The 27149-nt window shown below is 43.3% G+C and overlaps 1 protein-coding gene across 3 annotated transcripts in view; it reads right to left on the bottom strand.

Moving 5' to 3' along the window:
* Window positions 1–21222, bottom strand: part of LOC147020002 (protein cornichon homolog 1-like) — a 95813-nt gene extending 74591 nt beyond the window's left edge. Inside the window, exon 1 of one of the 3 annotated variants that reach the window (XM_085894912.1) lies at window positions 20711–21222. In XM_085894912.1, coding sequence (XP_085751038.1) covers window positions 20711–20791 — 81 coding nt within the window. In that variant the 5' untranslated portion in view covers window positions 20792–21222. The remainder of the gene's footprint in view (window positions 1–20710) is intronic. The other 2 variants (XM_085894913.1, XM_085894911.1) reach the window with 2 other exon arrangements.
* Between the last annotated feature and the right edge of the window lie 5927 nt (window positions 21223–27149).

Below are 27149 nucleotides of genomic sequence, written 5' to 3'. Positions count from 1 at the left end.
GAGTAAAGTTCCACATCGCAAAGAGAAAAGTCCCACATCACAAAGAGAAAAATCCCATGAAAAATGAACATGTGTCTCGGTCATTATCAACTATTTTCTGCACTCATAACGGGTACAGTAGCATACAAGGAAACAAAATGGAAAGGACAACAAAATGGAAAGGACAACAAAATGGAAAGGACAACAAAATGAATAACTACACAAACTCGCCTGGATAATGCATGTAAAACTGCAATAATAATTAGTGTCACGTGATGGTCAGCAGATCATGCTACCCTTCATCAGATGAGTGAACCGTAAGTAACCCAGAGTGTGTCGATGGGGAATTGCATATGCAATTTACAGATTTTATGACCAAAGATCACCAGAAGGGACACCAGGTACATGGATTGAATGAATGAATAAAGAACTGAATGATAATTACGATTATATTGATAAAGGTATGAGGAAACTCAAACGAGATGTGATTGAGGACGTACAAAAAGCAAATTTGCTGTTGCTCTCACATCAAGGACAGGTCGCTGGTTTCCGTCTCTCTTCGTTCCGTCTCTTCTCCACCATTGCTCGTCAGCTCATTAAAGTCTTCTGGTCCTCCCTCCGCAACTCCGGGATACACGCTATCTTCCAATAACCTCCTTCTGGTTAAAATCCCCAAATCCAGGCTGACTGCACACCACAACTCCTTTATTCCTCATTTCTCCCATTTGTGTAATCAGATTCCAAAGACTATTCTGCATCACTCTTCCCTGAAGGACTTCAAGCAAGCAGTAAATGGACACTATCTTGAGTCATCTTCAAATCTGACTCATGATATTTAATACCTCCATTCACCTTTCCTCATCCTCATCCATTTTACTTGCAAGTTTATGTTTCTTCCCCTACTCCTTCTCCTCTTTTCCTGTTTGTTCATAACCTTGATGTTTGTCCCACTATCAGTTTATACCTTGCTCTTCTATGAGCGTTGCTCCTTTTAAAAAAAAACTATTGATATCTTTACTACTTAATGAGATAATGAGCAAAATAGTTTGTCAATGGTGGCCATCTTGGATTTCAAGATGGCAGACACAATTTTCAAACATTTTATGTCACCATTGGCTTCCTAGAGCCGTAAAATGTAGGTATAGGCGGTTCAACTGTCTCGATATCTGTACGAGTTAAGGAGATATTTAACAAAACAGGTCCACACTGGCGGCCATTTTGAAATCCAAGATGGCCACCAAGATGGCAATTTCCGGTGGCCGCTGGACTAAAAATCTTTGTATTATATTACTCTAACCATGTGCCAAGTTTCATGCTTTTAAGGGAAAGTGCACAATTGATCAGCTTAGCCACCCCACCACAAGTGAAAAACAAATTGCACAAATTTCAGAATATTAATTTAAAATACAAAACTAGAATGTCATGGTTGGATAAGTGTCCACCCCCCTGAGTTAATACTTGGTGGAAGCACCTTCGACAGCAATTACAGCTGTGGTTCTGTTGTGATAGGTCTCCACCAACTTTCCACACCTAGATTGGGCAATATTTCCCCATTTTCCGTAAAAAAAAAACTGCTCAAGCTCAGCCAAATTGTGTGGGGAGCATTGATGGACAGCAACCTTCAAGTCATGCCACCATGCTTCACAGTGGGGATGGTGTTCTTTGGTTAATCTGTTGTGTTGGGTTTGATCCAAATGTAACGTTTTGCATTTAGACCATAAAGTTCCATCTTGGTTTTGTCAAACCACAAAACCTTTTGCCACATGGCTTCAGAACCTCCAGAGTGTTTTTTTGCATTCCTCAAACGGGACTCAAGGTGGGCTTTATTGATAATGGCTTCCTTCTTACCATCCCACTGTACAGGCCACACTTGTGGAGTACTTGGGATTTTGTCGTCACATGGACACAGTGACCAGTCTTTGCTATAAAGACCTGTAGCTCTTTCAAAGTTGCCATTGACCTCTTGGTGGCCTTTCTGATGTCTCCTCCTTGCTTGGTCATCCAGTTTGGAGGGACATCCTGATCTACGCAGGGTCTTGGAGGTACCATACACCTTCTACTTCTTAATGATTATCTTGGTTGTACTCCAAGGGATAGTCAAGGCCTTTGAAATATTTTCATACCCATCCCCTGATCTGTGCCTTTCCACAACTTTATCCCAGATAAGACATCTTTTGAAAGCTCCTTGGTGTTCATGGATGAGTCTTTGGTGTGAAATGCATGACCCAGTAGAGGAAACTTACAGGAACAACTGATTTTATTCTGAAATAATCAGAATTACTGCCATTTAACACAGGTGGAGGCCAATTAACTTGGTGTGTGATTTTGAAGGTGATTGGTTAGGGCCCTGTCACACCTTGACGTTTTAACCAGCAATGGCAACAGATAAAAATGTATGTAAAACGTTGGCGTACGCTGAAATTTTGATGTTTTTTTTTTTAAGTTTTGGGCGTATTCATAACGTGTTGGTCGTATGCATAGCATATTAGTAATGGGCACAGAACGTTTCGGTGTGTTATTGATAACTTTTTACCAACGAATGCTTAGCCTGTTGTCGGCGTTCACAACCCATGCCCAACGATAGTTTAACTTACGCATAGCGCGCTAAACGTATCGCCGGCGAACTCGTGGCGTAGCCTGTTAAGAACCTGCCGGACGCAGATTTAAATCATAACCGCCTGAGAATTTGAAGTGTCAACATCGCATTCACATCTTGACGATTTTGCCAGCGTATGCCGGCCTATGAAAAATGTGTCTAAAACGCTAGGCGCACGTCAAATACGGTATAGGTAAGTTGTGTATACGTTGAGTAGGCTGGAAAACAATGAAGTACGCTGTCATATCACGTGGTACGTGTAATATGTCGTGAAATTTCAAGCATGCTGAAAATTTTACGACGTACTCGGCGTATGGCTAACACGTTCCGCATGCGTTGTCATATGTTCCTGGCACGCTCCGCGATCGTTTACACACGACGGACACACGTTACTTGTAGGTTACTCATAAGTCTCAACACGTCAAGGTAATATTTAACATACCTGCAACCTAATTTTCAACCAATGGGTGACGTCCTTTTAACCTATGAGTAGCGTGCTCTGAACCTATGTTTAACGTGCTTGAAACCTATGAGTAACGTGCATTGAACCTATTTGTAACTTGCCTTGAACCAATGACTAGCGTGCTATGAACCTATGAGTAACGTGCATTTAACCTATGTGTAGCATGCTTTGAACCTAAGTATAACGTGCTTCTAACCTTTGAGTAACATGCTATAAACCTATTTGTAACGTATCTAAAACGCACATTGTCGTATGTACACGAATTACATTGACGTCTTCCGGACGACCACAGCACTTAATGAACGTGTTTCTAACTTGCATCTACCGTGTACTGGCGTATTGGCAGCGTTTAGGGGAATTGGTATATACAAATGGGCTTCACAAGAGGAACCCATCATTGCTCCAGACTCCATGTTGAGTAGATGTCAATGCCAGTCATATCAGTAGTAGTAATACTATTAGTAGTAATTGGTGTGCGTGACAGTAGTAATAGTAGTAGTAGTTGTAGTTGTAGCATTGGTAGTAGTAGTATGTCTATGTCAGTAGTAGTATGTGAGTGTGATGGGGAGGGTGTGGGTGATGATGGATCCTCTTATCATCCACGAATAGGAGACTACTTTGCACCATTGTTTGAAGTTTTTTTCGGCTAATTTTTTTTCCTCATTCCCACGATGAAATATTTCTTTGTTTTACTTTTTAAAGTATTAAAAACGACTTTGACAAATGCATAATGTACTAGTAATGAACACAGAATGCTTCAATAACTTATAGATAAGTTATACCAACGATTGTTTATCGTGTTTTAGTCGTCCACAACCTATGCCCAACGATAGCCTAGCGTATGCATAGCGTAATAATTCCCAAGCACGTTATTCATAGGTTATAAATAAGTCACGGGTACCCTAAACATTACTTTGATGTGTTTCGACGTATGAGGAACTTTCAAGTTACGTGTTGCGAAGTGTGAACAACGTTCGCGTAGCGTGCTTACAAAACGTTACTCATAGGTTAGAAATAAGTTTTGGGTATGCGAATGTTACCTCTACGTGTTTCGACTTATGAGTAACATACCATTAACGTGTGTCAACGATCGCATAACGTGCCTACAACTTATGGCCAGCAGAGCGGAACGTGTGAGCCAAACGCCGAGTACGTCGTAAAATTTCAAGCATGCAAAATTTTTTGGACAACCAAAAATGAAAACAACGTTTTAAACCAGCGTAATACGACCTATGGTAGTGTTTTTCAGCGTGCACCCAGCGTTTTAGAATTTTTTTCATAAATCGGCATACGCTGGCTAAATCGTCAAGGTGTGACAGCCCCTTTACACCTGAGCTAATTACCTCTACCACCAAGGGTGAAGGAGGTTATGTTTTCCCCCTTTCTGTCTGTTTGTTACTTGTAAAATCGAAGATTTTTCAAGTATATTGGTCAGTCGATTTTATTATTCTGTCTGTCTGTCTGTGTGTCTGTCTGTCTGTCTGTTTGTCACCTACAAGTCACAATTCTAAACTGATCATCATGAAACTTTAACAAGTTGTAGAGGGAGTCGCAACTGAGAAACCATTTCGATTTTGAGGTCAAATGTCAAAGGTCATCGTGGTCAAATTTCTAAAATCGTCATTTTTGATCCGATTGACTTGAAATTGGAAAAAGATTTGCATATTGCGTCATTGAATTGGGAAACCAAGTATTTTTGAGATCAAAAGGTCAAAGGTCAACTCAAGGTGAAACTTCTAAAATCATCAATTCTCAACTGAAAAATCATCAATTTACATCAATATTAAGTTGAAAGTTGAACAGCATTTGTATAGTGCATCACTGAATTAGGAAAGCAACTACTTTTGAAGTCAAAATGTCAAAGGTCAACTCAAGGTCAAACTTCTAAAATCATCAATTTTCATCGAATTAAGCTGAAAATTAAGTAGCAATTGCATAGTGCATCACTGAATTTGGAAACCAACTATTTTGAGGTTAAAAGGTCAAAGGTCAGCTCAAGGTAAAACTTCTAAAAAATCATCAATTTCAATCTGAAAAATAATCAATTTTCATCCGATTGTCCAGAGCTTTGATTAAGATTCTCAATTTTAATCATAATGAAATGGACAATTTGATGTATCTGTAGCAACCTTTGGAGAGGGGGTGGATTTTGCAACTATCGTGCTCTGCATGACATCGTTTTCTTCTTTGTCTATTTGTTTGTTTGTTTTTTGTGCAGGATATCTCAAAAAGTTGTGGATGGATTCGGATGCAATTTTGTGGACAGGTTTGGTGTTTGACAAGGACGAACTGATTAGATTTTGGTGAAGATCTGGATCCAGGTCCAGCTCCGAGAATTTTAAAGTGATTCTTCACCATTGAGAGATAGTGCTAAATCGATATAGAGCACAATATCTCAAAAAGTTGTGGATGGATTCGGACAGAACTTGTTGGACATGTTGGGTGTGTGACAAGGAATAATTGGTTCTATTTTGGTGAAGATCCCAATCCGGATCCGGATCTGATAACTTTTAAAGCGATTCTTCACCATTGAGAAATTGGGCCAAAAACGATATATAGCATGATATTTCAAAAATGTATTGAGTCCGATATGTTCTCATGGATCAGGCATTGCATGGTAGAGGTATGCGCTCTACCAAGTGCCCTTCGAGTTTCAAATTGCTATTATAAGGGGGGTGGACACTTATCCAAACAAGATATTCTAGTTTTCTATTTTTAATATATTTTCTGAAATTTGGAGAATTTGTTTTTCACTTGGAATTTGTGGGTTACGATGTGTAAATAAAGGTGGAAAAAGTCTGATTTAATGTAATTTAATTTCAGGCTATAAGGCAACAAAAGTTGAAAATTTGAAAGGGGGTGTGGAGTTTAAGCACTGGATATCAGTATCATCCTCCAATATATATATATATATATATATATATATATATATATATATATATATATATATATATATATATATATATATATATATATATATATATATATATATATATATATATATATATATATATATATATATATATATATACATATATATATAGAAATAAATATATATATATATATATATATATATATACATATATATAGAAATATATATATATATATATATATATATATATATATATATATATTGTTACGGCTGTGGAAATTCGCAATACACCATAAAGGGTCCTTAGATCAGTTATGACACGAAGTTTATGTGCAGATAGTTCCCCACCGTTGTTTAAAGGGTTTTATTCGTGTTCACCGGGCTGTGACTCTTTGAGATAGCCGTTTTTTTTTTCAATTGTTATTTTGAACAAACCTCCACGCAAGCAACAAGCAGCGTTGAAAACCGAACGAAAAAGGGAGCCAAAAGAGTTCCGATGGGCGCGCGGAATTTACCCGCCTGTTTCTCCAAGGAGTGTGATGGAGGCAGGGGGAGGGCAGCTCGCCGCCGATTGGTGGATGAACAGCGTGAGGCGGTTGGGGTGAGGGAACGCCCCCTTTTGGGAAGCTTCCAGAAGGGAGGTGGAGCCAGAAGCAGGGTGGGGCGAAGGGCGGAGCCTCAGATTATAAAAGGGCGGACACGCACGAGGCTCGTTCTCTCTCTGGTCCATGAGCTCTCGCCCTGTGAGCCATCATCCGTTCTCTCTTTGGTCCATGAGCTCTCGCCCTGTGGGCCATCATCCGTTCTCTCTCTCTCTCTCTCTCTCTCTCTCTCTCTCTCTCTCTCTCTCTCTCTCTCTCTCTCTCTCTCTCTCTCTCTCTCTCTCTCTCTCTCTCTCTCTCTCTCTCTCTCTCTCTCTCTCTCTCTCTCTCTCTCTCTCTCTCTCTCTCTCTCTCTCTCTGGTCCATGAGCTCTCGCCCTGTGGTCCATTATCCGTTCTCTCTCTGGTCCTGAAGCCCCTTCTGCCCTTCCATCTTTTTCTTGTTCGGTCGTAGGTTGTGAAAGCACCAGCAGCAAAGCAGGAGAGAGCTCGCTGACCACGCCAGGGGCCTGAGGTCAGGCGCAGCTACGCAAGGCCATGGGGAGTCGACGTCGCGACCTGCCCACCATCGCGCCACGAGGGCGGGGGTAAGACCCTTCGGTCTCACGGGACACGTTCGGTCCTCCAGGTCCCGTGCCATAAAGGTTTATGAACCCCGTCTACCTCCCTGCCTATGGGGAGCGTTTTTCTTTGTTTTTGTATGCATTCTGTGGTGCCGTGTCCTGCCAAGTAGAAACTGTGTAAGTGACTGTGCTTATAAATAATAATCGTATTCGGTGGTATTGCTTTTGCCTTCTATTTGTCGCTTGTATATTGCATGACTGTATACGTGTTGTTGTAAATAAATGTCCTTCTGTGCAACGTATCCCGTTCGTCGCATCCTCCTTTCACCACATTGAAAGTGCCATCTTGCATCGTGGAATGAGTAGTAGGGTTTGAACACCTGGGTAAAGAAGAGAATCACATCCGTCGAGGTCGGCGATAACACCGCTCGGTTATCACTGTAGCACGTAACGGACCGCTTAAGCGGTTCGTGTCCTAGGCCGACCTGCGGCAAGGTACGATCACCCGGTTGACTACTTGCGCAGGTACTTAGGTAGGTCAAATTTGCCAAGCAACCTTATCCTGCGTGGGTGGGCAATTGGCACGATCATGGTGAGGTTAAACCCCCACCCGTGACTGGCTCCTGGCGGTAGTTCCAGGAGGGTCATGACTGAATTGTCTGTGCAGTGGGCGATGCGGCTGCCATTAGAGGTCAGAATTTGTAACAATATATATATATATATATATATATATATATATATATATATATATATATATATATATATATATATATATATATATATATATATATAGTTGCGGTTCTCGGAACCGCATGCATCCAACAGATAGTGGTCCCAAGACAGTTATGCCATTATTATACGTGTAGATAGTCCCTTCCCTTTTGTCTAGTGGGACAACAGGGGCGTGCGTTACGATGATCTCATAGCGAGGTTTGCTTACATAATCTCTTCTTCATTTCATCCCTCCTCTTCTTTTCTGATTATTCCTGAGGTAAATGTGAGCCACGTGCACCTTCGCTGTGAGATGGGGCCTTACAGAGGCCAGCGCGTGTAGCGCCACTGCAAGGAAACGATGACGCGCAAGCAGTAACAGTGCAGAGCCCCGTTCCCAAGCGAGCCCTCAACCCAATGTGTGCAGTGAGTCATACAGTGCACTTGGCAGTCTGGGATCATCAACTCGAGCTTACGATGATCTGGGGAAGATTGCCGGTTGCATTAAAAAGACATGTGAATGAATACCTCTTAAGAGGCTGCACGAATGGTATTTTTCTCAACACAGGAAACACAGCAAGCACGACGCCCACGCTGCATGAAATGCATACGGAGGCCGATAAAGGCGACTCCACGTCACGTTGGGTGGGATTCGAGTGTGCAAAGTAAAAGTGGCGTGTTCCTTTTCAACCAAATATCTGATAGATATTGGTGTTTGCCCCGTGCACACATGAGCAGAGTCGTGCAGACGTGAGCGCTGGCCACGTGCGTAATGGCCGAACCACGCTCACTGCATGGAATGTGCTAGAAGGCAGACACGCACACCGCTCGCAACTTCGTTATCGTATAAAGCAGGGCACGAATGCACCGCTCGCGACTTTGTATCGTATTTCCTCAAGATGTGACGCATATCAGTGTTCGCCCTGCGCACACTCTAGCAGAACTGGGCGAACGTGAGCACTGACCACGTAGGCCATGGCGGATCCACGCGTACTGCACGAAACATGCATGGACTTAGCCATAACATCGTACCTTTGGCCCTCGCTGGTAGCAGCGGATTCCCCCACGGATGGTGAACGTCTTTTCATCTCTCCGGCCAGCGAAACTGCGATCGAGCAGAGGAATGTTGTACAGTGCTGGCCACGTTGGCGCACATAGAGCGGGCGTGTTGATTGTCACTGGTCAGATGCCTGAGCGGGCATGCGGGACCCTCGGCCGGTCGCCAGGGCACGGCCCGGGAGGTTTTGCGGGACGATTCGCGCATCAATTTCGGTGTGGGCTATTCGTGTCATGTCGTGGGGTCGGAGCGGAATATTTTTTGCTGTCTGAGATGACCTTGCCAGAAACGGAGTGGTGCGGTTTCCGGCCAAAGTTAGCGGGCCGCGTAACATCAAAGTCCATTCCCTCCCTATGTCGTGGACAGCAAACAAACGAACGTGGATGACCTCGGCGTTGTTCGTTGAATGGTTGAAAGCGCTGGACAAGAAGATGTGAAACCAACGGCGGAGGATTCTTCTCTTCCTAGACAATGTGCCATCTCATCCAATGGGTGTGACACTGACGAACGTGACCGTAAAGTTCCTGCCTACGAATGTTACGTCGGTCTTGCAGCCCCTTGACCAAGGCGTGATAAGCAACCTGAAGCGTCTTTTCAAACAACGGCTGCTCCGGCACATGCTGTCGAAGATCGATACCGCTTCAAACGTAAACGAAATCTTGAAGAGCTTCAACGTTCTCCATGCTGTTCAGTGGAGCAGCAATGTATGGGATCAAGTCCAGCCGACGATGACCACCAAGTGCTTCGTCAAGTGCGGCTTCCCTTCCGAGTCACCCGATAGTAACTGGGACGCTGACGATGACCTCAGCCTGCGCGAGCTCATTTCGCGCGGTGCAGAGATTGGCGTATGTGACGACGTGACCCCCGAGGAATACGTTCGGTGTGACGATACTGTGGTATCGCGTTCATGACTGCGAGGACGATTTAATGCGGAAAGACAATGACGAAGAGAATGTGGACAAAGAGAATGGGGACGAAGAGGAAGTGGAAGACATGCGGGTGATGGTACAAGATGGACTCAGTTGTGTGCAAAAGCTTAAAACTCTCTTTCTGAATCAAGGATGGGCAGAGTTGCTCGCTCCTTTGGAAAGAATCGAACATTCCGCTCAAGTTCATGTCCTGGAGAATGCCAAATCGAAACCACAGAGTTTTATAACATCTTGGCTTAGAGACAAGTAATTGTAAAAATTTCAAATTTTGATTCTCGTGCTGTCAATTTTGATCTTATCAATTTTCTATCTTTCCGTGGCAAATAATTCGAATAATTGTATTATTACTACTGAATGCCGATAATTGCGTGCTCATTTTGTCTGTGGAATGTGTATTTTGATGTGTATGTATTGATTAAACGACTTTTGTGATCTATCGAATACAGATGACGCGTTCATGGTCAGTTGATACCCTAATCCACGATAATGTGAACACCCCGCATATGAACGCATTTTCGTCCAGTCCCAGAAGTGTTCAGAATAGCGGGGGTCGACTGTATATACAATATACATATATACGTATAAATACATAAATATATATATATATATATATATATATATATATATATATATATATATGTATACATACATATGTACATAATATATATATAATATATACAAATATATATATATATATATATATATATATATATATATATATATATATATATATATATATATATATATATATATATATATATATATATATATATATATATATATATATATATATATATATATATATATATATATATATATATATATATATATATATATTTATGTATATATATATCTAAGCCTGGTGTTGGCGCAGTGGTTAGGGCAGTGGCTTGGGACCCAAGAGGTCCTGAGTTCAAGCCCCGTTGGGACACTGAATTAATATATGTATGTATATGTATATATATAATAATATATGTATGTATATGTATATATATAAATAAAACCAAGTCGAAAACACCAGAGGGTTGACTCAGCCTGCCATCCTTCCGTGGTCGGCGAAATGAGCACCAGTTGTACTGGGCCCGGTGTATGCCCCGGTTAGAATAGGTGTACCATATCCCTGTGTGTTGTAAGAGGCGACCAGGGTTGCGTCAGGAAGGGCATCCGGCGTAAAAACCTATGCCAAATCATTATGCGGACAACAAAAACGAATTTAGACAGTTGGTCCGCTGTGGCGACCCCTAACGGGAGCAAGCCGAAAGAGGAAGAAGAAGAAGAAGATATATATATATATATATATATATATATATATATATATATATATATATATATATATATATATCGGAGGATGATACCATACTTCCCTAACTTAAAAGATGCAATTAATTTTGCAATACATTAGTAATGCAAGACATGAGCAGCCGATTGTACTTGGTATTACTCATGGAGATGGAGAGCAGTGCATGTGTCACAATACATACCCTCAAAAATACTCTTCCCCAGAGCACATAATTACCTCCCAGAACTGTTTGTGCACTCTTTGGGAATAACAAGTACCCTGTTGCAATACTTTCAACCTACTATTAGTTTGGCTTCAAAGGGAGTGTCTAAAACACCTACCCATGGAATCATTTGTATTCATTTCATCCTGATATGCCTCGACACAGCAATGAGGCTGTAAGCAGAGCTCGCAGTGAGTTTTGAATGAAACACCTGAATTTAAAAGGAAATGGCAGTTACATGAATCATGAAATATATATTTGATAAATAGTGCAAGTGAAATACGTGGAGGGCCGTCATGCTATCACATTAATTGAATATGCCTGGCTTAATGGTTCGACTGGTGGGCTTGGAATCCTCGTGTCCTGAGTTCAAATCCCACTTGTCTGTTGAATTTACCCCCTACCGATGAATCAATACCAGGTGGGGTTGATTTAGCCTGTCATGACCTTCCGAGGTCGGCGAAATTAGTAAATGCATGCTCGGATGATTGAGCCAATCGAGTATCCTGTGCTGGAGTGTCGACCCGTCCAGGATTGTGCCCAATAGCCCAAGAGACTGCTTTGGCAGCACCAACGCTCTGTACAGAATATGGTCCCAATGGAAAGGAATGGAATTACTTGATATAGATTGTGGTACAGAGCTGTAAAGGTGGAAACTGCACGATGTGCACGATGGTCAAAGAACACCACTCCTCCTCCCCACCGGTCCCCATGCACCCACTCCCAACCTGTTTGTTCAGTGGCCCAGGAACCTCAGGTATGGTGGGGAATGATCAACCCATGCCCCTTCCCCCCTTTTCTCCTTTCTCAGACACTACACGACAGTTCACACAACCGTTGTGTCAATCAACTTTCGTAACTTAATCTTAAAGTATATATATATATATATATTAAACTACTGTACATGATAATAGACAATGATCCTATGATGCTGTCGTGCACATGGCCATGTTAATTGTCAGATGCATGTTGGTCGTGTAGGCCGATATAAAATGTGGTGAGTCACTGCCAAGTTTGTGTGTATGGCTGACATGATGCGTCACCGGTTCACCGCTCGCCCTAACCACCAGAACCAGGGATGAGGTGAGTCAGCTTGGCTTAGCTTGAAGAAAGCTTGTATTTGCTGAATCTGCACACGCGGCTCGTTACCATAACAAAATCTGCTGCGCGGAGTTGGAAAACATTGGCATTTTTTTGTCGGCTGAATTCACCTGATGCACTTGACCATCCCAGCAACAAATGAGTGGAAAGAGCGAGTAATAAAAATCATGATTGGAGGTTTGGATGAAGACAAGGCCATGTTGGGCTCGTGATCTGAACTGTGAGGCCTGATCTGGTGACCTCAACAACCCAATGATTGTGTGTGTGTGTGTGTGTGTGTGTGTGTGTGTGTGTGTGTGTGTGTGTGTGTGTGTGTGTGCGCACATGCCGACAAATTCACAATGCATAGTCTGCAAACAGGTCGCCATAGAATTGTACAATACCCTTTACCCAAATCCTTTTTGCTCTTCCTTGGTATTTCACCACAGCAGAAGATAAGCTGCTCCACAAAGTTGGGAGCCGTTTCTCCTCTATCTCCATCACGTCGTTAATATTTACTAGCATAACCCGCGCTCTGCGCGACATGTTGGGGTGGGTGTGTTTGAGAAAGGAACTGATGCAGAGTATCAGTAGTAATTTTACTTTAATGCAGTAAGTGGAATACGATTTCACTGTTTCAGAACCATTTTATTTACTTTTTTTGTACCATGCACCTCATATGGTCTTTGAGATAATGTAAGCCGAATATCACATTACTCGAGCGCAGAACAAAGTCGAAGATAGCGCGACACGAAACCACAAACTCGGAAATAATATATAAGATAGCTTTCCTAAGTGGGATTTTTCGATGAGAAGTACAACTTCAAGTATCGTTTTCTCTATGATTATGGATAGTTTTAGAGTTGTTAAGGCACATAGAATAATATTATGTTCCACATTAGAATTTCGTGAAAATAATTTTGAGCTGAATATGGTATGGACAAAATTTTTTAACAGTTCTTATATATCTGTTTTAATAGTTGTGTTTGTCATGGAAATAAAGTTATGACAATGAGGATGCTTTAATAATAATAATAATAATAATAATAATAATAATAACTACAACTGCCACAACATAAGGCCAAAAAAAAAAAAATGTTGCATTGGCGTAACCCGCCCGACCCTAAAAATTCCACCGACCCTACGTTTTTTTTTGTTTTTTTGCTATCGAAAAATTTTGCCGACCCTATTTTATTGCTATTTTTGTTGTTTTGCTATCGTTTTCAAATATCTTGTTGATTGCGATCGCGATCGCAAAAACCCGGAAGTGTTTCGGACAGAACCCGCCGACAAAAAGGGTGGTACTCGAGCCGGGGGAGATTTTGGGAGGGATTTATTAGGAAAAATAAAAAATAAAAAAAAAATAAAAGATCCCGACCGACCTACCCTATTTTTCAGTGACCCGTTACGCCAATGCAACATTTTTTTTTTGGCCTAACTGCCGGCAGTGATGACCGGGTAACAAGACATCCGGCTTCAACACAACCCTGCTTTGATACAACACGGGACTGACGAATTACGGACCGAGTAACATGAAGTGTTCAATCTATTTATTGCATATGCAATTAGCCCTTTTTCTTGGGAACATCGTTGGTATCAATTGAATTGGCATTTAAATAACCTGAACACGAAGCAACAAATGTCACCATGGATTCACAGGGTAAACCGGAACTCCCCTGAGTAATACAAAGCCCCCCCCCCCCCATATGTCTCTCTACTATGCGAGATTGATGAGTTCTGGACCCAGTAACACACCACATTGAATCTATTTATTACGTAAGCTGTTAGCCCTTTTTCCTAAATACAGTCAGAAGCAATTGAATTGGTGTTTAAATAAGTTGAACAAAAAGTAATAAATGTGGACACCATCAGCAGGATTTCCCTGAGTCTAATGAGGCCCCACACGTTTCTCTACAACGTGGGATTCATAAGTTATGCGCTGAGAAACAGGCCAAGTTTCATCCATTTATTATGCACACAGTAGATCATTTTTCCTGGGGCCATCATCGGTATTAATTGAATTGCTACTCCTGTACCCTCAAATGCATGCAAGTGCAGCCAAGTGAGCCTTATGCAAAAAAAAAACATAAAATTTCTTACATTCAAATAATTACATAATTCTGGCTGACAGACCATGTGGCCGATTGAGTTGAAATTTAAAACATACGTTCCCCATACAGTCTTGATTCAAATTCTGGAGATTCACATTTATTGACGCAGCGGTTCCAGAGTAAATATTATTTAATAGTTTTCCTTCAATCCAATATGGCTGCCAAACCATCTGACCTACATCAAAAGGAGATGGGAACTTTTTGTTCGTCATGGAGAGACGGTCATACCTGCAAAGTTTTGCCTTGATCTGTTTGGCCGTTTCAGAGAAGAAGACTTTTTAATTTTATATTTCCAATCCAATATGGCTGCCGTACCACGTGACCTATTATATCATAAATTTTGATTCTCCCTCTAATCGGGTAGGGGATAATGTTTGTTAAGTTTCGTGTTGATCAGACAAGGTGCGTTTTTCTATCCAAGATCGCCACCAAACGATGTGACTTGTGACATCATAATTTTACCATATATCCAGCCATGGTGTTCGATGATAGTTGCAAAGTTTCGCGTCGATAGGGTAAGTGGTTTCAGAGAAAACATTATTTAATATTTTTCTTCAATCCAATATGGCTGTCCAAGCATGTGACCTATCAATTACTCATAAACAAACTTATATCCCCTATCCATGTAGAATATGTTTCTGAAGTTTCCCCTTTATCTGACCAGCCGTTCTGGAGATGTTTGAAAGTTTTAGGGTAAATTCAATATGGCTACCAAACCATGTGACCTATTAATGAGACATTAACAAACTTGTAAAAGGATAAAATGGGGAATGTGTGTGTAAAGTTTCGCCTAAATCTGTCCAGCCGTTCCAATGAAGATTAAAAATATAGATATTTAAAAACAATATGGCTGCCAAACCAAGTGACCTATGAGGTCGTAATAATTTTTTTCTATTGTTGCGTCAATGATGCTCAAGAAATTTCAAATTTTTTCGATGCAGCATTCACCTTGTCAAATTTTCACTGGGATACCATTTCACCGATGACATCACGAAAAATCAATCACTAGTGTTCCCCATAGGGAGTTCTTAACATGTGCCAAGTTTCAATTTTTCCCATTGCACGGTTTCAGAGCTACAGAGGCCCAAAGTTTTTCGGTTTTTCAAAGATGGCGCCCGTATCACCTGTCCTATGACGTCGTAATGATCAATCAATTATGCTATCAAAAAAGATACATACTATGGTGAAAATTTTGTGTCGCTCGGATTTACAGTTCCCGGGAAAATGAATTTTAAAGAAAAAAAAACCCTGAAAATTGCCGGCGGAATAAAAATAATGATAAAAATAATAATAAACAGAAGAAAAACAATAGGTTACCCAGCCTTGTAGGCTTGGTACCCAAATAATAATGACAATATAACCAATTTTGCCTTCCACCTTACTCTTCCATTATAAACAGCCTCTCCTTCTCTCTGCGCTACCCACTCTTGCCAAATCATTGCCTCGCCTCATGGGTTTTAGCTGGGTCCAGACATCTATCCAATATTTAAAGCTCTTTCTAATCACTCGCTGATATAAATTTTTTAGTACTTTCATGGTGGGCTAGAAAGTTTAAATTTAGCATAATTATGTAACTTGAAGCCACGATTCAGCAAAAAAAAAAAAAAAAACACAAAACTGTCCTTGAACAAGGATATCAGTAAACAGTCAGCTGGAGGATCCTCACTCACTCATACAGAAAGGCAGAGCTTGGGTCGTGCCAGGGTGATGTCACTTTCTCATCTCGAGAGAGGTGGAGCTTGGACTTCACATAAATAATGTGCACCTCATTCTCAATTTTCATGCTCATATTCATTCTCATACTTCAACTGTTCACTCACTCTTTCTTCATTTACTTGCTATTTTCTGTTTTCAGAATGCAAGCGCAATTCACTAGTAACTAGAACGGCACTCGGGAGAGTGCACATACCTCTGCCAGGCTGAACAGTTTATATTTTGTAGCCCACTGATAGGCGGGATCTGCATTTGCACCCGAACTAAAATTTAATCCGCTTGATCTTATCACCTACCCAACTCATCCACAAAGTTTCGTCCGAATCCATCCATAATTTTTTGAGATATCGTGCTATATATCGTTTTCGGCCCTATCTCTCAATGGTGAAGAATCACTGAAAAAATTATAGTATCCGGATCTTCACCAAAATCAAATCAATTAGTCCTTGTTACACACCAAACCTGTCCACCAAGTTTTGGCTGAATCCGTCCATAACTTTTTGACATATCTGACTAATAGACAGACAGAAAAAAAACAGGGGTGAAAACATAACCTTCATCCACCTCCGGTTGCAGAGGTAATAATATAAAGACGATTGACTTGGACATGGAAACATCATAGGCCACAGTATGTACCTGAAAAACAAGCATTAAGACAAGTGTTCATTTGTGGCTTACAAACTATATCAATGTTATGGATTCAATAAACCTGCTTAAGGGTCCAATGACACATTATTCTTCACAATTCCTTAATCGCAGGCTTTTCTTTTTGTCTTGATTGCTGAAACTGGTTTTACCCGGGATGCTGAAACTGGTTTTACCTCAAATTATGAAATGGGTTTTACCTAAAATGATGAAATTGGTTCTTCTTCTTTTCTGCTTGCATATGGTAGCTTGGCTGCTGGGTAGCTATCATTTTGTTGGGGCACGACTCTGCCGCCGATGCTGTGCCCCTACACCAGTACACTGGTACCCATTTTGCTGACCTCAGAAGGATGACAGGCGGAGTCAACCCCACCTGGTGTTAATTCAGTGACCAAGGGAAGCTAACTCAGGACCCTAAAATCCCAAGTTAGCCAACCAAACCAATAAGCCAACACCAGGCTTACTGAAACTGGTTTAACCTTGATTGCTGAAATGGATTTTAGCTGAGATGCTGAAACTGGTTTTACCTGCGATGCTGAAAGTGGTTTTACCTGGGATACTGAAAGTGGTTTTACCTGGGATGCTGAAAGTGGTTTTACCTGGGATGCTAAAAGTGGTTTAATGTTGGTTGCTGAAACTGGTTTTTCTTGGATTGTTGAAACTGGTTTTACCTGGAATGCTGAAGCTGGTTTAACCTTGATTACTGAAATGGATTTTAGCTGAGATGCTGAAAGTGGTTTTACCTGCGATGCTGAAAGTGGTTTTACCTGGGATACTGAAAGTGGTTTTACCTGGGATGCTGAAAGTGGTTTTACCTGGGATGCTAAAAGTGGTTTAATGTTGGTTGCTGAAACTGGTTTTTCTTGGATTGTTGAAACTGGTTTTACCTGGAATGCTGAAGCTGGTTTAACCTTAAGTGCTGAAACAGGTTTTACCTGGAATGTTGAAACAGGTTTTATCTGGAATGCTGAAACAGGTTTTACCTGGAATGCTGAAATGGGTTTAATCTTGGTTGCTGAAATGGGTTTAACCTTTCTAACTGAAACTGGTTTTCCCTGAGTTGGTGAAACTGGTTTTAACTGGAATGCTGAAATGGGTTTTAACTGAAATGCTGAAACGGGATTTACCTGGAATGCTGAAACGAGTTTTCCTTGAGTTGGTGAAACTGGTTTTACCTGGAATGCTGAAACGGGTTTTACCTGGGATGCTGAAACGGGTTTTACCTGGGATGCTGAACACTGGTTTAACATTAAGTGCTGAAACTGGTTTAACCCTTGATTGCTGAAACTGGTTTTAACTGGAATGCTGAAATGGGCTTTACCTGGAATGCTGAAACGGGTTTTACCTGGAATGCTGAAACGGGTTTTATCTGGAATGCTGAAACGGGTTTTACCTGGAATGCTGAAACGGGTTTTACCTGGAATGCTGAAACTGGTCTTCACTGGAATACTGAAACAACAGGTTTTACCTTGATTGCTGAAACTGATTTTGTCTGGGTTGCCCCGATTCTGTACAATGGTCAACAATATTGAACACTCACAATGGGATTGTAGGGTTGTAGAAACCAGCGTAATGAATACAATGGGAAATGCATGCATCCTGATGAGGAAATCATTGCACGGGGTATTTATATATTATATATGCAAAATTGCGGAATTTTAATCCTTGTCCCTCCCCACCTTTGTTTTTTTGTACATACAGTCGAGGCTCGTGAAGGAGAGACATAGAATGGTTCAGGATGTAACATAAAAGTAAAAGCAGAAAGAGATGGGGGGGGGACACACACATGGAAGGTTTGAGGGACAAAATAGAGGGAGACTTGAGCACCAACGGATGTGGGGAAGAATGAGGGCACCTTTTCGCTGTATACCTCTTACCTTCCAGTCATTTACTCCTACCTCCCCTCAAACTTGATTCCCTTCTCTCTGAATTCCTTCTACACCCTCCTACTTCCTATCCCTCATCAATCATCCTTCTTTGTTTGTCCTAATTAAATTATCTCAATTGATCCTCCTCACTCTCCACTCTGGTGTGCATGCATTAAATACAAGGCCTCTGACAGCGTTTGCCTTGGCTCCATATTGATAAAGAAATGCAAAGAAGGCATGATACTGCTATTCTTAGTTTACTGATCAGAAAGATTGTCCGATCCCATATTTGGATATATATATATATATATATATATATATATATATATATATATATATATATATATATATATATATTATTACAAGGTACAAAGTAAACATGACGTTTCCAGACAATTTCCAATTAGCAAAGAAAACTTTCCCATCCAACATATTCATTAATGTCGCAATTATGTGTCAGATTCCGAATTTGCAAAGAGCTATTTTCACTCGAAATCTAAGGGAAAATAAACGACAGACCACCCGCTGCTGAATCCCTTTCATCAGACCTAGAAAAGAAAAGCTGCTGGTCCAGCTACTTGGGACATGACCTTCAACGTCAACAAGTCACCCACTTTTACACTGCCTCTCCACAAGGGTTGACAATGGAAAAACGACATATTCGATCCACTTCTACTGGAGAGTCATGAAGAGAGGTGCACTCCCTGAAACTCCTTGGCCTCATTATCTGCCATAACCTTTTGTGGGAGGAAGATATCTCTAATCATCGTACGAGTCATATATGAATGATCTCTTTTGAGACATGGCATTCCTGAGCCGCACCGAGCAGCACTGTGTACAAGGCTTTCAGATAGAGCTTCAGTTGAGTATGGCTCGCCACTCTGAGATGGTGCTGCTGATGAGGCACTCAAAAAACAAACAAACAAGGCCTTGTGCATCATTGTTATCTCAAGGCAGGAACCTAAATCCCAAGGATTGTTGCTCTCCCAGCAGAGGCAAGTTGGTGGGCTCCATTTTAATAGAAGCTTACATCTGGCCTATTTCCTCTTGCCCTCTCCTATCTCCGCGCTCCCCAAGCCACTCCAGGCAGGTCACACATATCCTCTAAAAACTCTCACCCGCTCACCATCCCAAAGTCTAGGCTCATTGCTCACCCTCCCAAAGTCGAGGTCGTTGCTTCCCACAGTCCCTTCGACTGCATTAATTCACCCCATCATTCTCTTGATTGTGGAATCCTTTTCCTGTGTCCGTTGTTTTTTTTCCTGCTGACTTCAGTCTTTCAAATGCGCTGCCCACTACTACCTTATGCGCTTCCCCATGCACATCCATGACCTCATCTACACACAACGATTCTTTCCCATTCTGTTCCTCTCCAAACTACTGGTTCTTGTTTTTGTGTTATTCCTTCTCCCTTCCTCATGTATGTCTACCGCCTCCACCCCCAAGTACCCTTTGTTTTTCTGTAAACCTGCTGTCCTTCATCGTTTAGCTCCTCCATGAGCCTAGACAGTTGTATAATAACATAATAACTCATCAGTCTTAACCATTGTGGATTTGACATTGACTTGCATTGTGACGACATTCAAGTTTCGCTCATTTTTATAGAGGACGTGGCACAAGCAAGAAAGGTCGAACCACCATTTAATGTGTCGACCTTCTTTGTGCAATATACTTTTCTTTCACTGTGGCTCAGAAGGGCCGACTTCTTATGATGGAGCTCTCGTTTGGTCTTTCCTGACATCCTTGCGGTTTTGTCTCCACGCACACACACACACACACAAGACGAGGAAAATCCAGAGAAACATGCGCGCATTGTCCCGACACGTGCTGCGCATACTGGCTCTCCGGCATGTGCGCGCTCTTCGCCGAGTCACTGGGCCAAGTGCGCGAGTACCACGTCGGAGATTACAATGACCGACGCCGATCCCTTGCCAAAGACTACATCGCAGACCCTGCCAAATGAGGCGGGGTGGCCGGTGGGAAACGTTTGAGACGTGCGTTGTTCGACCGGAGAACTCACATGCCAAATAGCGAAGAATATGAGTGCCGAGCAGAGGACCAGCGCGAGCATGAAGCAGAACGTCGCGAAGCTGAACGCCATCCTGGAGTCAGTTTGGTCGTTCAGACACCGGCGCTAAACCTCCAAGGGGGTTCAGCCAGTGGTCGTTGCAGCAATGGCATCCACACTTGCTTCGTGTTAACACTATTACAACAACAGGTCGGTCCGGTCACCGACCAATCAGTCTCGGTAACCTCCCACCTTCACTAGATACTAACAACTCCAAGATAAAGCTATTTTGAACTCGTCGGCTATTCCAAAACATGAGCTATTTCGAACAGCAACCTCCAGCAAATGCAGGCTTTCCCAAACGTCGACCTCGGATGATCTGCTAGAGTCTCTTTTGATGAAAATCGTGCCCTTGCTGGACCCGGTGGGAGGTCCCTCAGACGATCAGGGAGTGCGGAGCAGGTAGCGAGCAGCACGCGCTTCCCACCATGGCATGCTCGGAACGTGGGAGGGAGAGAGGAGTGTGTATGAGAGGGGAAGGGGGGTTGTCCTCAGAGTGAGCATGTTTCACGCCTTTCTCGAACCGTAGGCGTGACACACTCTTTAGCATTGTTATTCTCATTGCGACCTGGCACTGCACCCGCTCATCATGTCGATCCCACTCCACTGATCTCTTGACAAATTATTTTTCTCCACTGCTCAGAGAGTGTCGTTTTGATTTGTCGCTGGAACATCAAAGAGCCGTTGATTAGTACAGCAGGATGAACACCCATGAGGTGACCAAGACATCACATCCTGATTATTTGGTACAGATATCGAGGCTCGTAGAAGAGCTAAATGAGAAAGGTTGGAATAAAGGTAGCACAAGCATGGTGGGGACACAGGAGAAGGGCATGGGACAAAGTAAGCATTCGAGAGGCATAAAGAGTAAACTGGAAGCTGTAAAGTATCATTAAGAAACGAGTTGTTTGTAACACTTATCCAGTTATCTTGTTCCATCAAGTCGTGTCTGACTTCCGGTGACATTCATGATCAGATTTATCCAAACATCCCTAACTTGCACCAATTCCCGAAGCTCTGGTAGAGACAGCATGGTTGCAGCCGATACCCCATCCATCAGGCACATACAAGGTCTGCCTCTTCCTCTGCTCTCTCGACCATACGCAGCATGGTTGACTTCTCCAGACTTTCGTTTTCTGCACACGTGACTTGTCCAAAAATACTACAGTTTCTGTCTTAGCGTCAGAGCTTCAAATGTACATGGAAGTCTAATTCCCTCCCCCAATTATTATTATTTTTCTTCTTGCAGTCCATGTAATTTTTAACATTCATCTCCAACACTACATTTCAAAACTGTCAATCGTCTTCCTTTTTCAGTCCACGACTCACGTCCATACATTGTAACTGGAAGTACCAGAACATTCACCATCCTCCTCTTGGTTCGTTTTGTCACATCTTTATATTTTCAGATGTTTATCAATCCTGGCATTGCTGTTCTCCCCAATGTTAACCTTCTCTTAATTTCTCCTCCACATTCTCCACTCACTTCAATCTTGGAACCCAGGAAAATGAAACTTCACACTATTTCCACGTGATCGTCTCCCAGTTGACCTTCTCAGTTGACAAGATTTTAGTCTTATTTTTTGGTTTCAATAAATACCAGCTTTTTCACTGCCTGCAGCAGTTTCATGAAGTACTTTTTTACTTTCTGCCAACAGAGTGGGATCATCAGCATAGCTGAGGTTGTTGATACATCTTCCTCCAATCCTGACTCCAGACTCTATGTCATCCAAGGGTGATTTCCTCATTATGTACTCACGATACAGATTGAACTGGAAGGGCACTCGGTAGAGCACACACCTCCGCCACGCAATGCCTGATCCACGAGAACATGTCTGGCCCAAAACATTTTTGAAATATCATGCAAAATCGTTTTTGGCCAAATCTCTCAATGGTGACGAATCACGTTAAAAATTCTAGTAGCCGGGTCTGGATTTGGATCTTCACTAAAATTGTATCAATTCTTCCTTGCCACACGCCCAACGTGTCCACCAAGTTCCCACCGAATCCGTCCACAACTTTTTGAGATATCGTGCTACATATCATTTTGTCCCCATCTCTCAATGGTTAAGAATCACTTAAAAAATTGTAGTAGCCGGATCAGGATGCGAATCTTCACCAAAATCGAATCATTTCCTCCTTGTTACACAACCAATATGCCCACAAAGTTTCATCTGAATCCGTCCCCAACTTTTTGAGATATCCAGCACACAAACAAACGGACAAACAGACAAGCCGGTAGGCGACATGGGTGGTCACTAGACTAAGGCGAATTTGAAATATGTAGATAAGAGAACACATCAGATGGCATTTTTGCCGTTGGTTGTTCCATATTCATGACGAGCAACTGTCCATTCATCATGTGTTCGATTCCCTAACCCTACGTTTGGGAATCCCAATGCAAACGTTGGGGTGAAAGCATATAGTAATATAATTGCATACTAGTCATAGTTTTTGACGGATTGGGCTGAAAATGTTTGACAAAGAGGTTGATTATAGTGCGCATAAAAGCGCAGAAGCTGATTTTTGATTTTCGGAAAAAAAAAAATTCGGATTTTTTTCAAAAATTTCAAAGTCCCGTTGCTAGGCAACGGTATCGTCCATAGCAACGGTGCTCAAAAGCATACAACCAGATCCTGGTATGAACCTACCAGTCAAGTTTCATCAAAATTGGTTGACTCTTCTGACCTCCAGAGCTGTCTATTACATACAAACAAACAGACAGAGATACAGACAGACGGAAAACCTGAGACTAAGGGTTGTCTACGACCACCCAACAGACAGGGATGAACACATAACCTCCTTCCACCTTCAGTGGCAGAGGTACTAAAGCATGTTAACTTTGAAATAAACATGTATATACTATAAAAATTGGGTAAATCAAACAAAAACAGTTTTACCTTTTAAATTTATGACAAAACAGTGAGGTGGGTGAGGGCAAACATATTCCGTACAAGTTTGTTCGTACTGTTCTCTGCCGTAAATAGAAAACACAAGACTTAGCTTGGAGATGGTGATGATGATGATGCTGCGAGAGGGGGGAAGGTGGAGGTTAGAAAGATGTGGATGTACAACTTGAGATGGCTGTTGGATCATTGGAAACACAACGAAGTTGTCTGCTGCATTGCCACAGAGAAGGCTAAAATGATCCTTTGCGACCTTGATCCAGAGCTGATCGTCCCTGCTTGGACAGCAAGGTACGAGATGGCATCCTCGAGCCAAAATAATACCATCTCTTTGGCGTTAAAAACCTGCTCCAACAAAAATCCCTTTGCCTTGATTCGTTCCATGAATCACTAAAATTGGGGCCTTCGCCCCGGTTGCCTCGTGAAAACGTTTGTAAATCCACAATGGTTTCTCCCATACACCGGTCCACTCAAAGGCTGGGTAAATCCACAATGGTTTCTCCCATACCCTGGTCCACCCAAAGGCTGGGTAAATCCACAATGGTTTCTCCCATACACGGTCCACTCAAAGGCTGGGTAAATCCACAATGGTTTCTCCCATACACCTGCCCACTCAAAGGCTGGGTAAATCCACAATGGTTTCTCCCATACCCCGGTCCACTCAAAGGCTGGGTAAATCCACAATGGTTTCTCCCATACCCCGGCCCACTCAAAGGCTGGGTAAATCCACAATAGTTTCTCCCATACCCCGGCCCACTCAAAGGCTGGGTAAATCCACAATAGTTTCTCCCATACACTGGTCCACCCAAAGGCTGGGTAAATCCACAATGGTTTCTCCCATACCCCGGTCCACCCAAAGGTTGGGTAAATCCACAATGGTTTCTCCCATACCCTGGTCCACCCAAAGGCTGGGTAAATCCACAATGGTTTCTCCCATACCCCGGCCCACTCAAAGGTTGGGTAAATCCACAATGGTTTCTCCCATACCCCGGCCCACTCAAAGGTTGGGTAAATCCACAATAGTTTCTCCCATACACTGGTCCACCCAAAGGCTGGGTAAATCCACAATGGTTTCTCCCATACACTGGTCCACCCAAAGGCTGGGTAAATCCACAATGGTTTCTCCCATACCCCGGCCCACTCAAAGGCTGGGTAAATCCCCAATGGTTTCTCCCATACACCGGTCCACTCAAAGGCTGGGTAAATCCCCAATGGTTTCTCCCATGCACCGGTCCACTCAAAGGTTGGGTAAATCCCCAATGGTTTCTCCCATACACCGGTCCACTCAAAGGCTGGGTAAATCCACAATGGTTTCTCTCATACACCGGTCCACTCAAAGGCTGGGTAAATCCCCAATGGTTTCTCCCATACACCGGTCCACTCAAAGGTTGGGTAAATCCACAATGGTTTCTCCCATACACCGGTCCACTCAGTTATATAATTCTGTTCGGTCCTCGATCCAAACATTGAGTGCTTTTTCCATCCTTTCAATATGAGGGTCACGGGACTGGAATGAGCCTTTTGCACTTTGCTCGCAGGAACCCTTGCGCGGCTATTTGACTCATGTTTACACACAGTTGATTCATTGATCCCGTAATGGAGGCCCACTTTCACTTCTTGCCGACTCGATTTCTTCGCACACTGTCATAACCTTTCTCTACCTTTTGGTACAATTAATATTGTCTGTAGTTTTACTTTTGGGAGCTCGTATTACATGTCGTGTGACTACTAGATCTTGTAGATCTAGTGTTACAGGGTCTCCGGATGTCATTTCCTGTTCGATGAGGATTCATTATTCAATTGGCCTTATTCAGATGACGTCACCGGTCACGTTAGTGTGTACTAGGTGCGGTGGGACGCAAGAAGCACGCGGGCCACCATCTACTCCGCTTTATTGCGCGACCAGAAGCACAGTCCTACCACCCCTAGCGGGCGAGGCATGATATACGAAAACCCAATCACGTGACACAGCACACTCCTCCCCCCGTAAAATGACCCGTCACATAACGAACGGATAATCACAACATGACCATCAGAAACCCATCAACACTCATAATCCTCCAAGTACCGCGGCCGCACCCTGTCCCGCCTCGGACGGGCAGCGCCACCAGACAGTCCGGGCTCATACGCCTCCCGGCTTGGTCGAGGTGACACCCTAGCCGGACTCGCACTTTTCCGCAACACCAGCTACCCCTGACTGCCCAGCCTGCTCGACGTCCCCGGGTAGGACGGCATCAGGCGAAGACCCCCTCGACGCCGGCCCAGCCAGTCCCGGCGATACAACGTCAGGTGCCGGCGAGACTACCGGTGGGGGCCCCGCAACGTTCGGCTCGGGGAGGTGTGGGGGGGGGGTGACGCTGAACAGCGATCATGCATCTGGTCCACGTGCCGCTTCCACACATCCCCACCATCAGTCCGCACCATGCAATTCGCCGGCCCCAGCACCCCAGAGACCACCGCCGGCACCCACTTGGAACCATGGAAATAATCACATACCATCACCCGCTGCCCCACCTCGAAGCTGCGCAGCCGCGTCGGACGCGACATTGCCCCACTCCCCGACCCTCCAGGTCGCAGCAAATCTAGCCTGGACCGCAAAGCCCGTCCATAGAGACGAATGGCAGGCGAATCACCCGTGACAGGATGAACTGCGTTCCTGTAATGGAGCAAAAAAACATCGACCACCGCCTGCACAGGTGCAACACCCCCCCTGCGCAAAGCCCGCTTCAACATCTTGACAAACGACTCAGCTTGGTCATTCGTCTCAGGATGATACGGTGCGGACCTTAGATGTCGAATACCATTACGGCGCATAAACTCATCAAATACACCCGTGATGAACTGCGGACCATTATCAGAGACCAGGATCTCCGACAACCCTTTATTAGCAAAGATCGTCCGCAGCTTCTCTACCGTAATGCTTGCTGAAGTATGCTGCATTACTACCACCTCCGGCCATTTCGAGAATGCATCAATCACAATCAAAAACATCTTGCCATTAACCGGTCCCGCAAAATCTACATGGACCCTCTGCCAAGCTCGGGCTTGCACAGGCCAGAGACCCGAAGCTCGACGCGGGTTATCAGCATCTGTCTGGCACGTGGTGCAACGCTTAACCAACTGCTCAATGTCTTTGTCCAACCCCGGCCACCACAACAGGCTACGAGCAAGACTCTTGGTCTTCACGATACCCAGGTGACTGACATGCAGTTCTTCCAAACACCACTGCCTGAACCTCGGTGGAATCACGGTCCTCATTCCCCACATTATGCACCGTTGGACCAACGACAGCTCCGCTGCGCGTGACGTGAAAGGTCGAAATGCTGGTGTCGAAGGCAGATCGCTCCAATTCCCCATAGAAATCGCCTGGACGACATGGGCAAGCACCGGATCACGAGCCGACTCCACCGCGACCTGCCTGGCCGTGACCGGCCCGCTTTGGACCTGGTCCAGCGCAAACACATCGACCCGGTCGCCCAGCTCAG

The sequence above is a fragment of the Eptatretus burgeri genome, chromosome 9 (genome assembly GCF_056783735.1).
Source record: "Eptatretus burgeri isolate ZD-2024b chromosome 9, Ebu_testis_v1, whole genome shotgun sequence".
NCBI lineage: Eukaryota > Metazoa > Chordata > Myxini > Myxiniformes > Myxinidae > Eptatretus > Eptatretus burgeri.
Note: the sequence above shows the minus strand (reverse complement) of the source record. Positions and strands in the feature narration are given on the sequence as shown.